Genomic DNA, 16,466 nt, shown 5'->3' with positions numbered 1-16,466 from the left:
CTATGATTCTAGATCTCTTCCAATGCTTGTCATGTGTTTTCCCCACCATCGTGTTTCCTGTGATAGCACAAATTATCCACCAAAGACATTTAATTACAGTTACCTGAGTGGATTTTAATTCTTTTTCTCCTTTTATACATGACTGACTTTCTCTGCGGTCTCTCAGTCCACTGGTGCTGTTGTAGGTAAGCGTAGTGGCTCAGTGCATCTCTTTGGCAGTAGGTTTCCCAGAGTTCTAGCAGCTTTTCCCCACATTTACACACATTTCTTTTGCTCTCTAACCACTAACCCAACGTGCTTCATGGTAACAGCAGAGGTAGCCACACTGTAGCTGGCCATTATCCTGTACTGGAGGTTCTCTGATTCCTGACTTTAATGCTATGAGAGATGGAAATCCTGAAACAGAAGGGTGATGCTTGCCTTCCAGGCCAGCGCTGTGCTGAGAGAAACCGCTCCTGATGCTCCCTGTGCTGGGCTCTAACCCAGCCTACCCTGCTCTGTGGTTCTGGTGATGCGCTTCCTGCATCATCTCATCCCTGTCAGTCTTTCCAGTATGAGAAATAACACACGTGGCTGTTCTTGCATGTCACACAGGGCTGGCTGGGCTTCGTTATCCTCTCTGTAGACACAAACTCATCCTCTCTTGCTGATATCAGAAAATGAATCCTGGAATATGCCATCTGTTCTGATAGCACAGCAGCGCTATTGGATGAGAATAAGGCATTGCTGATGATATTCCTGTTCCATATGATTCGTTTAGGCTGTCACAGCTTCTCGTTAGCTGCCGAAGGAATTATTTTTAGGATTCAACCTGTATTTGAATGTCAGAGTTTAAATCAAAGAGTAGAAACTTAAAGCAACTGACAAGAGGTGGCAGAGGGGAGAATGGGATGCTTTGCAGTCTGCAAATGTATGTTAATGGAAAAAATAAATTAATACGTTACTTCTTAATGGGATTGTTGTGGGATGAACAAATGGTAGTTGCTTTATCTTTGCCTTGTTCATAATTCTGCCAGGAAGTTTGATTTCTGGTTAGACATTTGTTAGCTTTTCCACTATATTAAAAAAGCTGGCGTTATCCCTGGTTTAATATTATGTTGAATAGCTTTGGCAGATCTCGGTAGGTAATGGAAGGCATTTATGCATCTTCCTAGGCCTCAAGTGTTTCTGTTGCTTGCCCTTCTCTGCAGTAATTGCTCTCCATATGGCTCTTTCCACAGTGAGGGCCACGGGAAGTTGACGGTATTTTCTGTGAAAGCCATGTTAGCGACGATGTGTGGTGGGAAAATACTGGACAAGCTCAGATGTAAGTGTTGTCAAGTGTTTCTGTTATTTGCCTCATAAAATTTATTGTATTAAGTGCTGAAAGCTGAGTTTTGTGCCTGTTCAGAGATCTTTATACAAAGGTGGAGCTTGCTGCTGTGATGTCTATGCTGTGCAGGCCATCTGCTGGCCGCAGAACACACTGGCTTGGTTGCCACACAGGCTTCACAAGTACCTCTGCTTAGTTTGAAACGCTTGGGTGCTTGTTTAAATCTAAAGTTTCAGTCTGATTTTTCTGATAGGAATGCCAAATTTGTGGCCGTTTCCTCTGATTTGAGGGTGTTGAGGGGCTCTTGTGCATCTTCTCCTCCACCTGAGGTGCTCTCTGCATCTCATCCCTGTGACTTCGACCTGTTTTGGACAGTGGCTCTTCTGTCTTTAGGCAATAGAACTCAGTTTCTCTCCTTGCCTTTGTAGGCTGTAGCTCAGACTGACTTCCACCACTTGATGTTTCTGGGCTATTTCTTAGAGCAGTATGAACTGATGACTCCTCCTCATTCAAACTTGGGTTTGGTGAGCAGGTTTTGTTGTCCTGTCGGGTACAATACCGTAATATCTTACGAATCAACTGAGACAGCAAAATTTCTTTTTCTCTAACTGTAATGATAATGCTGATTTTTGGCTGTTCCATGTGGTCATAGTGACTTGAAGCCTGGGACCTTTTCTCGTGCCTGCTCTGCAGCATCTGTGGCGATGGAGTCATTGAGGGGGAGCAGTTTCATATATTTGTTGTTGTTTATTTCATTAAAGCTGTTTTAGATTCTGTTTCCAATCCCACAAGTCTTTCTCTCATTTTGCTTTCCCTGGGTGGGGGAAAGGGAATTGGGAATTCAGCTGCTCAGTTTTAGCTGCCAGTTGGGCTGGGCCAGGGCTAAACCATGACAGCGCAGTATCTCTGATATGAAATTAGATCAAGTTTCCTCCTCCCCACCCACTCGACTGCATGGCCCACGTGTTTATCCTTGGGGATGAGGGCCCTTGTGCCCTTGGTTCTGACCGCTCTCCTTCTGACACTCTCCTCTAAGGCTGTTTGACATCCAATGTGCTGCTAGCTGGAACAGGGGTTACCAAGAGCTGGGGAGCTGTGACTCTCAAGTTGTTTCCTTTCCAGGAGGCTTCTCAAGGGGTTGAGTCTGATTTTAGTTTCAACGTGCATCTGTGATGTCTCATAATGCCTCTTCATACCTTCTTCCTTCTTGCTTTTGCAGCTACTGCACAGCGGAATCTCCTCTCAATACATGGCGAGATGGGGGCGAGAGAGAGAACAGAAATATTTATATAATTACATGTTTGAATACACGTGTTTCTAAATCTTATCACTTGCTTTCAACATAAATTATGTACAAGGAATTTCTGCACTTTTTTGCTTCTTTGTGGGGTTTGAATAGGTTGGAAGTTTTCCCTTTTCTGGACCCAGCCTGTAGTCACTTTAGGGTTTTTGTTATATTTCCTTGCAGATATTTTCTCCCAAATATCTGATTCAAATGGACTAATGATATTCACTAAGTTTGACCAGTTCTTGAAAGAAGTTCTGAAGCTCCCGACAGCGGTGTTTGAGGGGCCTTCCTTCGGGTACACGGAGCATTCCGTACGCACCTGCTTCCCGCAACAAGTAAGAGCCAGCCCCAGGGCTGCGTGATGCATGCTCAGAGCATTTCTGCTAACAGCCACCACTGCTGAGTTGGGGTTTGGGTAGGTTTGGAGGGCAAGGGGTGGTGACGGGCAATGTGTAAACTCACCAGGGTTAAAACCTGAATGACTTAGAGTAAAATACCCAGGTCTTGGGTAATCAAAAGGTTTGCGCAATTTTAGTTTATCCCTCTCTGTGAAGGGGCGTTTCCATGTCAGCCAGGGTGACCTACTGCTTTTCTAAAACAGAGCATTTTTACCATTTTCCCATGTTTTTTTGTTATACTTTCTCAGTACCAGCTTCAACAAATCACTGCCTGGTTGGCTGGGTCTGCACAAAACAAATGAGCGTTGTACACAGAAGTTGCTCTTAAATCTGTTTCATGATTGTGCTTCTTGATGCACGTGTTTTCTCCAAAATATTTCCATTTCATATTGTGTTTGGAGTAGATGTTGTAGTAATGATCTTAAAAGAGCTTTTGGTTATAAATTAATGGTTTGGAGAATTTGTTTTTAATTTGAGATAATGTAAATAATATAAATAGTCCTTAAATCAACTGTAAACAGGAACCCGGATAATCTAGGCCTAAAATGAATGTTTAGACCATGTGATTCTGTGATAATCATAGCCAGACTCGTTTGGGTTGGAAGAGACCTCAAAGCCCATCCAGTTCCAACCCCTTGCCTTGGGCAGGGACACCTCCCCCTGGATCAGGTTGCTCCAAGCCTCATCCAACCTGGCCTTGAACACCTCCAGGGATGGGGCAGCCACCACTTCTCTGGGCAACCTGGGCCAGGGCCTCACAACCCTCACAGGGGAAAATTTCTCCCTGAGATCTTATCTCGGTTTCCCCTCTTTCAGCTGAAAACTGTTTCCCTTTGACCTGTCACTGCACTCCCTGATCAAGTGCCCCTCCACAGCTTTCCTGGAGCCCCTTTGAGTACTGGAAGCTACTCCAAGGTCTCCCCACAGCCTTCTCTTCTCCAGGCTGAACAACATCAACTCTCTCAGCCTGGCCTCAGATGGGACGTGCTCCAGCCCTCTTATCATCTCCATGGCCTCCTCTGGACTCGCTCCAACAGCTCCATGTCCTTCCTGTGCTGAGGACTCCAGAGATGGACACAGGGCTTCAGGTGGGGTCTCACTAGAATGGAGCAGAGGAGCAGAATCCCCTCCCTGACCCTCCTGGTCCCACTGCTTTGGATGCAGCCCAGGACATGGTTTGGCTTTCTGGGCTGTGAGCTCCCATTGCAAACTCATCTTGAGCTTCTGTCTCCATGCTGGCCGAGGCGTTCATGTGCCACTTTGGTTCCCAGGAACATCACCTTTCCTTTTACAACAGTGCAAGCCGTTTATACACATAGTGAAAACTATCTGATCAAATTCCACTTCATGGAATTGACTCTGCTGTTGTATGTAAAACCTCAGCTCACTTCAGTGCTATAAAAGTCAGACATTGGATTGTAAGCTCTGCGTGCTCTGACCACCTTCTGTGCAGGCAGTGGGGATAGGGTTTTGTTTTGTCCAGAAGTTTGGACTCAGGAAGTCCCTGTTTCTCTTGTACCCCCACAGAGAGGCTGGTGGAGCAGGACTGGCAGCTGGCTTGGATCAGAGCCAGCAGTGGCCCAGGTGGCCACGAGGGCCAACAGCATCCTGGCTTGGGTCAGGAATAGTGTGACTAGCAGGAGTAGGGCAGTGATCCTTCCCTTGGACTCAGCTTTGGTGAGACTGCACCTCAAATCCTGAGTTCAGTTTTGGGCCCCTCACTCCAAGAATGATACTGACGGTCTGGAGCACGTCTGGAGAAGGGGAACGGAGCTGGGGAAGGGTCTGGAGCCCAGGGGTTCTGGGAGCAGCTGAGGGCCTTGGGGCTGTTTAGTCTGAGAAGAGGAGGCTGAGGGGAGTCCCCAGCGCTCTCTGCAGCTCCTGGAAAGGTGGTTGGAGCCAGGTGATTGTTGGGCTCTTCTTCCAAGGAACAAAGGATGAGACAAGAGGAAATGGCCTCAAGTTGTGCCAGGGGAGGTTTAGATTGGATATTGGGCATAATTTCTTCACAGAAAGGCTTCTCAGACACTGGCAGAGGCTGCCCAGGGCAGTGGTGGAGTCCCCATCCCTGGAGGGTTCAAAAGCTGTGTGGATGTGGTGCTCAGGGACAGGGTTTTGTGGTGGGGTTGGCCATGTGAGGTTAAGGGTTGGACTCAATGATCTTAAAGGACTTTTCCGACCTAAACAACTCTTGATTCCATGATCTGCACGTGGCTTGCCTGTAGCATTTTGTGGCACTCTGACCTTGACTCCCAGGGCTCATCCTTCATATTGATTCATTTTTAAAAGTTCCTTTTCTCTAATTCTTTTCAGCAAAACAGAATCCCTAGCATAGGCCTGGTTTGTAGAGAGTCACAATGGTTTAAATTAATCTAGATGTTCCCTGTATCCCAGGCCAGTTCTCTCATTTATTTGAACAGTGAAATAAACTGATCCAGGGAAGGAGAGGGATAATCTGTCTTAGATTTAATTGCATTTCCTTATGCCCCACAATGTGAAAATCGGCTTCCCAGCAGTGATATTCTCCTGTTACACCTATCCTAGTGCTGAAATTCCCTCTAGGTAGCACTGGTTGAGCTGTGGGGTTGCAGACCTTGACATTTACATTCCGTATGTGTAAGCCACATCTGTACCAGTGAAAGAAAGCATTCCTTGAACTGTTCTGCGGTCCCATGGGCAGCTGGAAGGGACTAACCACATCCATGCTGTTCACCTCCCTTATCCTCTCAAATAAGGTGGTTACATGGAAACTGGTTATTAAAAATGATTCCCAGGTGATACTAGCACCTCATCTGGATGCTGGAATCGTTTGGGAGAGTGAGTGGTCAAACCAGGCATGGGTTTAATACCATAAAAGCACTCGTGATTGAGTTTTAATGCCCTGGCGTTTGTTTAACTGCCAAGAGGTGAATTGTTCCTCGCCAGCTGTGGGCCCTGGCGATTTGGAGAGGTCCTGGTCTGGAGCTGCTGCACTGAGGTGCAAAGGGCTGACAAATTCCTGCTATCCAAGTGGTGGAAGGGCAGAAGGCAAAGGGTCGTCAGTGTTACACGTGCTCCACAACTCTGATTTGGGTCGCAGCTGGAGTAATTCAAACTTATCCATGCAGAATGGAGTTTGTTGGGATGCTTTTGGCAAGAGCTGCGTTTCTTGTGATGGATTCTAGGTGTATGCTCTAAAGAGGTCCCAGGGATAATCCCATGTTCCAGGTCCAGCAGGGGCTCCCGCAGATGTAAGGGATCACGTCACACTTCTCTGAAGGCTTTTCTTCGCTTGGCTGGAGGCCATCAATTTGTCACTGAGCTGTTGTGTCACTGTGACGTTCCCTGCCCGAGTCAGGATCCTTCCATGGCGCAGCCTGTCCTGTCATTCCAGAGGAGAGGCCGCTTCATCTCGCATCTACGGAGCTGTGTAACTGTACTGTTTCTACTGAGCTGAGCTGGAGGCAGGTGCGGCTGCTGCAGAGTCCAACTGCACCTTGTTCTGTTAACTCAGCAGCACAACCTGCTTTGGGTAGACCTTGCTCCCTTAGAATCTTCACTAAAGTGTTGGTTGGCTTCAGCTTCGTGGTTGGTGTGGCCAACAGCCGAACCAACTGCACCAGCCCAACAGGTCAAGATGTGTGGTCTTGTTCAGGTAACATGGATGCACTTAGTGAGGACAGGATCGTGTCTGTGTACTCTGACAGCGTTGTGGTTTAAGCGTAGGATGCGGGACAGTTAGAATGAGATGGGGTCTAGCACAGCTACATACGATGATAGGACTGGATTTGATCACTACAGAGTTTAAAAAAAACCAAACAGCTTTGTGTTGGCACAGGGGATGTGATTTCATGGCAGTTTTATGGGGAAATATATGCATTAACATCTCATCTGAACAATCACATTGGTGGAGTAACAGTAAAATCATGGAATGGTTTGTGTTGGAAGTGACCTCAAAGCCCATCCAGTTCCAACTCCTGCTATGGGCAGGGACACCTCCCCCTGGATCAGGTTGCTCCAAGCCTCATCCAACCTGGCCTTGAACACCTCCAGGGATGGGGCAGCCACCACTTCTCTGGGCAACCTCGGTCAGGGCCTCCCCACCCTCATAGGAAAACATTTCTTCCTAAGATCTAATCTCAATCTCTCTTCTCTTGAAGCTTCAAACCATTCCCTGTTGTCCTATCCCTGCCCTCCCTGATTAAGAGCCTCTTCCCAGCTTTCCTGGAGCCCCTTTCAGTATTGGGAGGCTGCTCTAAGGTCTCCCTGCTGCCTTTTCTTCTCCAGGCTGAACAGCCTGTCCTCATAGGGAGGAGCTCCAAGCCCTTGGATCATCTTTGTGGCCCTCAAGATTTCTGTGTATTCCTCTAAGAACAGCATTGGTGTAACCTGGCACTGCACCACCTACAGGGGGATCCAAGACCACTGATCTCTTCAGACAAGATGTGCCAACAGCAGTGGGTGACAACAGTTATTACCATGGGATGGAGAGCGAGCAGGGGTAACAGGGAGCATCTCTGCAGGGATGGGGTTGTTCTCCTGGGTGTGTTTGCCCCTCATGACTGGCTGTGCCTTCACATTTACTGATTTTCAGTTAATGTTCTTGGAGTGTGGGTCCTGCGGCTAGAGTGTTTGATTGTTTCTACATCACAAATGGTGACTGAGTGATGTTTTTGTGGTTGCTTTTTGCTGGGTCCTGAACTTGATAGAAAGTGCTAGACCAGCTGCAAGAACGGGCTTTATCTCTGCTCCTTCTGACACCTCCATCGTTCCAGGAGGAGACAGCTGCCATTTACCTTCCTGTCAGCTCAGCTGTTACTTGAGAATACTTGTGCCCAGCCGAGATGTAGCGCTGATAACCCTCCATGAGCCTTTTCAGTCAATTGGTTGCAAAATATGTAAGTGTAAAGTGTATATAGGCTGTATAGGTGGAAAGCCTGGGTCCCTGCTGCCCTCTTGTGAATTATGTGGAGGTTGCATCGCTCAGCACAGGCTTTGGGGACTCATAAGGTTCTCACTGCTTAAAGAGACCCAGCATTTGCCTTTGAGGTACATCCTTGTCTACAGCAGAAAGAAGCTCTCCTGCTGGGTTTAGGTTCTTATGCCACCGTGTGTATCGTATGTCACTGTCTGATCACTGAGTCACAGGGCAGTTTGGCCTGGAAGGGGCCTTAAAGCCCATCCAATTCCAAGCCCTGCTGTAAGCAGGGACACTTCCACATTTGCCTGATAGAAATTGAAGCTACCTGAGCAGAGTTGGGTTTTTTTTTTGTCTCTTTATAGCATATCAAATGTTCCTGGTAGACAGACATCAAGTCAGAGAGAGATTTAACAGAGTGAATCTAGAGGAGGCTACGAAGATGATCAGAGAGCTGGAGGCCCCCGCCATGAGGCCATGCTGAGAGAGTTGTTCAGCCTGGAGAAGAGAAGGCTGTGGGGAGACCTTAGAGCAGCCTCCCTGCACTCAAAGAGGCTCCAGGAAAACTGAGGAGGGGCTCTTGATCAGGGATAGGATGAAGGGGAATGGTTTTCAGCTGCAGGAGGGGAGATTGAGATGAGATATTAGGAAGAAATGTTTTCCTGTGAGAACAGTGAGGCCCTGGCCAGAGTTACCCAGAGAAGTGGTGGCTGCCCCATCCCTGGGGTTGTTCAAGGCCAGGTTGGATGGGGCTTGGAGCAACCTGATCCAGTGGGAGGTGTCCCTGCCCATGGCAGGGGGGTTGGAACTGGATGGGCTTTAAGTTTCCTTCCAACTCATACCTTTCTGTGATTCTATGGTTCTATTTTAAGGCTGAAGTAGTTTTGGGCATATAAAATTGAAATTTTTCATATAATTAAGTTCTATTTCTCTTTTCTTTACAGAAAAAGATCATGCTAAACATGTTTTTAGACACATTGATGGCTGATCCACCTCCTCAGTGCCTTGTGTGGCTGCCTCTCATGCACAGACTTGCCCATGTTGAAAATGGTAAATGGAATGTTTTCTTACTTGAAACATCTGGTCTGAGCGGGGTTTCTGTTCCACATCTGTAAATGCTGTCCTTCCTCGTGTAACGAAGCATTTAATGCTTTCATTGTTTCCCCTGTAATGGTATCAGTCCTAAAGCATTTGTGTTGGAGTGAAGCAGGCTCTGTGCTTTTGGGATGAAGGTTGATGCTTTGTGAAATCATCATCAGCAACGCAAACCAAAATTTTAGAGTTTTATCATCTGTAGTAGTGGAAGCATCAGCAATGCTCCAGGCTTGGAGAGGAATGGCTGGAGAGCTGCCTAGAGGAGAAGGATCCAGAGGAGTTGATTGATAGTCAGCTGAACATGGGTCAGCAGTGGCCAGGAAGGCACCTGGCTTGGATCAGGAATAGCATGACCAGCAGGAGCAGGGAAGGCATCGTCCCCCTGGACTCAGCACTAGTGTGGCTGTACCTCCAATCTTAGGTTCAGTTCTGAGATCAGCCCCTCACTCCAAGAATGACACTGAGGGTCTGGAGCACGTCTAGGGTAGGAGAACGGAGCTAGGGAAGGGTCTGGAGCTCAGGGGTTCTAGGAGTGGCTGAAGGCCCTGGGGCTGTTTAGTGTGGAGAAGAAGAGGCTGAGGGGAGACCTCGTTACTCTCTGCAGCTCCTGGAAAAAAAGTTGTGGTGAGGTAAGTGTTGGTCTCTTCTCCGTGGTAGCCAGTGACAGGACAAGGAGGAATGGCCTCAAGGTGTGCCGGGGAGAATTAGGTTGGATATGAGGAGGAATTATTTTACTGAAAGGGCTGTCAAGCATTGGAAGAGGCCGCTGAGGGCAGTGATGGAGTCCCCGTCCCTGGAGGTGTTTAAAAGATGACTAGGTGTTGTACTTGTGGGCATGGTCTGGTGGCAGACTTAAAAGGGCTGGATTGATGGTGGGACTTGATGATCTTAAAGGTCTTTTCCAACCAAAACTGTTCTGTGATTCTAAGATGAAAAAACAAGATGATGTGGGAAGATCTGGAAATAATCCATAGAATCTTGGAATGGTTTAGATTGGAAGGGACCTGAAAGCCCATCCAGTTCCAACCCCCTGCCATGGGCAGGGACACCTCCCACTGGGTCAGGGTGCTCAAAGTCCCATCTGACCTGGCCTTCAACACCTCCAGGGGTGGGGTGTTTCCATATGATGTTCCTGTAGCCTTACCTCTCTTTATGTTTGAAAGTACATAGAGGAGATGACTTGATACCTGACTAATATCATCCTTATAGGCTGGTGCATGCATTCCTACGCTGTCCGATCGCTGCTGTCACCCTCACTGAGTGGAGACGACTGTTCTGTGTGTGCAGATCCCACCCTCACCACCTTCACTGGGAGCAGCTGCAGAAATGCTCCTTTTCCAACACTTTCTCCAAAGCGCTGGAGACTTTCCCCATGATTCTGACCTGCCAGCCTGTCCTCAGGTTTCCCAGCTCCTAGAATACCACGGTGGATTCTTGTGCCACCCAGGTCTGGCATTCCGTTAACTCGATAGGATCACTTCTAATGCTTAACATACACATTTCATTTCTAATTCCTATCAGCCTCTTCCACAGCTGCATCCCTGGCTGCTCGCTGTGTAATGCTCTCGCCAATAATTTCTGCCAGTGTTCTCCCCTTCTAAGTTTCTACAATATTGTTTTCTCAGACACTTCTGTTCTGTTGAGTGGTGTTTGTACTCCAGACAGGCAGCAGCTCCTCTGTCTGCGTGGAAGCACCGATGAGAAACCATTGCAGCCGATGTCCTGAGGAACAGGGCACGGCACAGCAGGCTCAGCAGGGTGGAATCAAGGTGGCTTATGTCCCACCAAAGGAGTTCAGGGAGGCTCTGTGGGGCAGGTAAAACCAGCAGATTCAAAGGATAAGGACAGCAGAAGGCATTACAGGAAATGTCGAGGAGAGACTTAGCCCTGATTACAGGTGTGTCCACTAGGGAAAAAGCAAGCTAGGAGGTCTTGTAGTTTAAAGTCTGGGACAGAGCAGGCACCAGAGTTCATTGTTGCTGTGGATCCGGATTGAATCTCTCTTATGAAATGGTCATTTTTGATAATTGAAAAGCAGAAGATGGAAGATGTGAAGCTTGTGCTGACAATGGTACTGCTGTGGATTCTGTGGCTAAATTACCACGACGTCACTTGGTCAGGGGGGTTGTATTTTAATATCTGCATCTATTGCAAACCCATATGTGTTGAAATGGATGCTTGTAGGAGGTAACAGAAATTCTTGTCTCCTTCCAGTTGAAAACTCATCCAGAGCATAGGCAAAGCCATGAAGGGAACAGATCTGTGCTAGTTTAAAACAGGTCCTTTCTCATTTGGGCACAGTGGTTTGTGGCACTAATGCCTTCAGCTGGACTTGTGTCAGCCCTACAAGCCAGCCAGAACCAACCCTCTGGTCTGGAGGAGGGATCTGGCCATGAAGATTCTCTGTCTTCATCTGTTACTTGACTGTGGGCTGCTGACCTGGGGATGATGAACTTTGAGAGATCCCCTCTGTTTCTCATCGTGAGCTGCCATTCTGTGCTGTGTGCAGAGCTGCTCTGCTCCAGGGCTGGCACGGTGGGAACTTCGAGGCAGGAATTGGCCATCTCTCTGGAGCGACCTTGGAGCTGAAGTCTGAGACATTAGGTTCCCACACAAAATACTGGGGTTGTTTCATTCACAGTTATTAAATGGGCTTAAGTTTCAGACAGTGATTTGGGCCCTTAATGAGTTTGGGATGGCTGGTTTTTACTTTTTTTAACTTAAGCTCCAGCTGGCACCCATGTTTCAGCACTGTGCAATTTCTCAGTGACAGGTTCTCACATCCGGCATAGACAGGAACCAGCAGCAGTCACAGCGGGGAGAATTGTAGAATCATTTGATTGGAAAGCACCTTTGAGATCATCAAGTCCAACCATACCTGCCCACTACTAAATCGGATCCCTGAGCACCTCATCTGCTTGGCTTTTAAACCCCTCCAGGGACTGGGACTCCACCAGCAACCTGGGCAGCCTCTGCCAGTGCCCAAGAACCTTTTCAGTGAAGAAATTCTTCCCAATGTCTAGTCTGAACCTGCTCTGGTGCAAGTTGAGGCCATTAAGAGTTAAGGGTGACTCCCATGTCCACCCAGCTCCGTGCTGGAACTCACTTTTCTGGGATTACTGCAGAGAGCCTCTCTGGCTGTGAACCAGATCTGCTATGTTGTGATCTGACACTTGTGAGAGCAGTGAAATGCCAAATTTGGATGGAAGGGGCAGCCAGGACTTCTCTTCAGGCCCTGGGATTTTACTCTCTCAGGGGAATACAGAGCAGAATGCCTGTCTTTGAAACTCCCCACGGCTGCTTGCTGAAGCTTCTAGTAACATCTGTAGAGATGCTTTGCTGGCTTGTGGACTTCCCTGGGTGAGGATTGGATCTGGCCTGGAATATGGCAATATGAAACTCCAGTGTGTGTGGTAGGGGAACGAGGGTCCTGTTTCAGAGTTCCCAATTAAAAAGTTTTCCATAATGCTTCTCTTTAACTGTATCAGGTCATTCTTCAGTCAGGTTTTGTAGCTCAAGCTTTGGCCGCCTTCTATGATAATTAATCCTTACCTTTCTCAGAAGATCACAGTGAGGTGAGGCTCTGTCCCATCTTGACTAGAGAAGTGGTGGCTGCCCCATCCCTGGAGGTGTTCAAGGCCAGGCTGGATGGGACTTTGAGCAACCTGATCCTGTGGGAGGTGTCCTTGCCCGTGGCAGGGGGTTGGAACTGGATGGGCTTTGAGATCCTTTCCTACCCAAATCATTCTATGGTTCTATTTATCAGTGTTGCTGTTGTTTTCCTAAATCATGCGTATCAATGTTAGGGTTCTTCATTGTCTGGTTTAGGGCCCTGCAGTGCAATACTCTTGTCCCATTTCCACGCTCTAAAGGCATGGAGCCAGGGAAGAGGAGACCTCTCTGGAAAGGTGGGGGCAGGGGAGGTCAGATGGAGTGGTAGCCAGAGGTAGAACATCTCTGATTGGCTGACGCTGATGTATTGGCTTTTGTGGAGGCACTGACCCAACGCTCGGCCTTAGCAGGAGCCAGCAGTCCTGCTGCAGGCAGGGAGGACATTGCAGAATGCGGCAAAGGAAAAGGCCTTGGGCACCTGTGCCTTCATCCATCTCTCCTTCCAAAGGGAAGCTTGAATGGACTTGCCCAGGGAAGTAGTTGAGGCCCCATCTCTGGAAACATTCAAGGTTGGATGGGGCTCTGAGCAACCTGATCTGGTTAAAGACGTCCCTGCTCCTTCTTGAATAGGATGACCTGTAAAGGTTCCTTTCAGTCCAAAGCATTCTGTCATTCTAAATGTTCTTGAAAAATTTGCCTCACTGCTTAAAAGTCCTTTGTCAAAAAGTCAGTGGAAGTTGGAGCAAGATCAGCGTTTCAATGTTCTTAGGGTGAGAAAGCTTTTTCCCAGCGGTCTTGCTGGAGTTTATTCTTATCACTGTTCACACTCTAAAGTTCTTGGGTCTGGCTCTGGAGAGCCTGTTGCAGGTTTGTGTGCGTCTCATATGTTGGGCGGTACCTTCCCAGTCTGCTCCCAGCTAAGAGCTCTACTAGGTACTGTTCAGACACTGCTATTGCTCTCTTCTGAGTGTACAATTAACCCACATCTTCCTTGAGATGGGATGCCCCAAATTGGACATTTTTGATGATTGTTTGCTATATTTATGAAAAATATCAACCAGTATGTAGCCTGGAATACAATTGTCTGTTTGACAACTGCGCTCTGGACTTTGCCCAGTGAGATTCACAGCCAAGTTAGAGCCCTTTTTTCTGTTGTGCCTTTCCCCCTTCCATGAGAATATCGTGGGAGACTGATTTTGTAGGAATTACTGAAGTAAAATGAAAAATTGCCGACGTTGATGCCTGTCTTCTGTTTTCAAGGTCAATGACTCCATCGTGGAAAGATAGCAGGTTGGTTTGGCAGATGTCCACGGCTCATTTCCCTGTTGTTCTTCAGGTGCTTACAGGACTCAGCTTTCTTATGCGTTCCACTCTGTTCCACAAGTGGAAATAACATGAGAAGTCAGGAATTACACGTGTACAATTTCACACCCTTTGAAGGATCATAATCATGATTCTTGTGATGTCCCTTTGAAATCCCCTGCCAGCCATTTTTCATTCTGTTTTTCTGTCTTTGTCTTTGAGTATTTGAGTTATTCTTTTAGCCCTCATGAGTAATTTGTCCCAGTTTTTCCTCTGTAGGTTTCCTTTAGAATGCTGGGTTATAGAGGAGCTCTCAGGCTTTCACTGCAGGCTGCTCTTGTCTCTGCACTGAGAGAGTTTGTGCTTGTTTCTTTAGCATTGTTTTTTTAAGGAACTGACAGTTCTTAACCCAATTTTCCTGTTGAATTGTTTCTCCCTGTCTCTTACCTGCCAGTTCGCATGAGTTTACTGAGATGTGCTGCATTGGAGCCGTGTTCCCTCTCCTCTGCTTCTCCAAATTCACAGGGTAACTCTGTTGGCACGCTGATTTAAGGTCACTTGGCAGCTTTTCTTCACTCAGTTCTTCTCTACTCCTTGATACAAATCTAGAACTCTTTTCGTTGCCTTCTCTATGTTTTCTATTAAAAGCAGTCACCAGTTCCGCTCCAGTCCTCTCCCATTGGGTGTTTGTGTGTTGAATCACCTACCAGGTTGGATGGGGCCTTGAACAACCTGTTCCAGTGGAAGGTGTCCCTGCCCATGCCAGGGCATTGGAACTGGATGATCTTAATGTTCCTTCTAATCCAAACCATTCTATGATTCTACCGCACTCTGGTCCTTTGCTTTATACAGTGCTGCTACAGGCCGCAATAGAGCATCATCTGCCTGATCATTTAGGCTTAATTATCTGTGGCATTCCTGACTCAGTCAATGCTCAAGTTGCCTTTGCTTTACTCGTTACCCATGTGCTTTCAACAATGTTGGCATGTGCATCCACTCTTGAAGGGACCAAACCTCCTGCAGAAGCTGTGCCTGGGGCAGCGTTGCACCAAGTATCAGTCAGAACAGCTAAGTCATTGTTTTTATGGATCAAGACTTCAGACTCTTTCCAGTTCTTCTCTTACATCTTTTAGTAGTTTATAGCAGACAGAGACAAGAATTTCAGGTGGCTGCCCAGCAAGCTGCTCGTTTTCCCTGCTGTCTTCTCCATAGTGTGGTTATTTGTACATGTCTGTAACTGCTTGTGTTCTGGAGCCACAGCCATGCTGATCTATTTGTTCCTGAATTCATTTCCATCCTTCCATTCCAGTGCCTGTGGCTCACCACACTATGACAAATGCGTCCCAAAATGTATCTCCTTCATCTCATTTTCACGTTCTTCTCTTGCTTCTTGTGAGGCTGTGGTTGGTTGTTTATGGGTGAAAGAATGTGAAGAAGCGTTATTGGTTGTATTTCTAGTCTGTTCCTGACTAGATGACTGTGCACCACGCCAAGTTGAATTTCCCAGTTCTGCAGGTGTCAAGATCTAGCGATGTGTTGGGGATTTCCTTAGTTGAAGGGGTAGAGGTACAGGGGGCAGCTTGCAGTCGGGGAGGTGCTTTGGTGAGGAATGATGCAGAGCAGAGCCCTGTGGTGCTCTGAATTCACCTCTTCTGGGAAAAGCTCTCTAGAGCGAAGTGATCTTCTTGGGTAGAAGTCAACCCTTGTAAATGTAGCCTTCCTGCTTTCCCCTCTCCACTCACCTTTCTTCTTCGTGTTGTTGGACTTTGATGGAGAATTCTGTGTCTGAGGGTATCCAAGGAGGGAAAATTAGAAGGAGAAATGCTGATGAGGTGAGATGGAGCTGCTGTGTTATCATCATCTTAAATTTACAGTTAATCTGACCGAAACAACCTGCTCTGTGCTCAAAGTCCATGAGCTGCCCAGAACAAGGTGGTTTAGTGGTTAAGGACCTGGAGGGTTTGAAGCTCCAATGAAATTTGTTGATTGAGGTTTTCTTTATGTTTACTGATTACTTTTCTCTCTTTCCCCTTTTCCAAGTCTTCCATCCTGTGGAATGCTCGTACTGCCGGTGTGAAAGTATGATGGGATTCCGGTACCGATGCCAGCAGTGCCACAACTATCAGCTCTGTCAGAACTGCTTCTGGCGTGGCCACGCGAATGGTCCTCACAGCAACCAGCACCAGATGAAGGAGCACTCCTCTTGGGTAACTTCACTTTGTTTGTCATGCCCAAACATCCGCCTTGGGGCTGATCTATCCTAGAAGTTAATGTTTTCACAGTAGACCCACATAGTAGGACCTTGAAGGATTTCAAAGAGTAAAAGCCTATAAATAGTTAAACTGTGCTGGGTTTATTATAAAAGATACTCATTTATTGATGTTGTCGTTGTATTCAGAGCTGTTTAAGGCACACAGTCAGGGAATCACAGAATGGTTCATTTGGAGGAGACCTTAAAGCCCGTTGAGTTCTACTTCCCTGCCATGGGCAGGGACACCTCCCACTGGATCAGGTTGCTCCAAGCCCCGTCCTGCCTGGCCTTGAACACCTCCAGGGATGGGG

The 16,466-nt window shown here is 47.4% G+C and overlaps 1 protein-coding gene across 12 annotated transcripts in view; it reads left to right on the top strand.

Moving 5' to 3' along the window:
* The window catches only part of DTNB (dystrobrevin beta), a 148,555-nt gene that overhangs the window by 19,522 nt on the left and 112,567 nt on the right, over positions 1-16,466 (top strand). For 11 of the 12 annotated variants that reach the window (XR_011336830.1, XR_011336831.1, XR_011336833.1 and 8 more), the window contains exons 5-8: positions 1,221-1,306; positions 2,781-2,935; positions 8,840-8,945; positions 15,945-16,111. Coding sequence is in view for 8 of the 12 variants with exons in the window: in XM_069850650.1 (XP_069706751.1) it covers positions 1,221-1,306; positions 2,781-2,935; positions 8,840-8,945; positions 15,945-16,111 (514 nt within the window). In the remaining 4 variants the exon portion in view is untranslated. The remainder of the gene's footprint in view (positions 1-1,220; positions 1,307-2,780; positions 2,936-8,839; positions 8,946-15,944; positions 16,112-16,466) is intronic. The other variant, XM_069850648.1, reaches the window with a different exon arrangement.

This window comes from Phaenicophaeus curvirostris, chromosome 2 (assembly GCF_032191515.1).
Source record: "Phaenicophaeus curvirostris isolate KB17595 chromosome 2, BPBGC_Pcur_1.0, whole genome shotgun sequence".
Taxonomy (NCBI): Eukaryota; Metazoa; Chordata; class Aves; order Cuculiformes; family Cuculidae; genus Phaenicophaeus; species Phaenicophaeus curvirostris.
The sequence above is the reverse complement of the archived record's forward strand: the minus strand, read 5'-3'. Positions and strand labels throughout refer to the sequence as shown.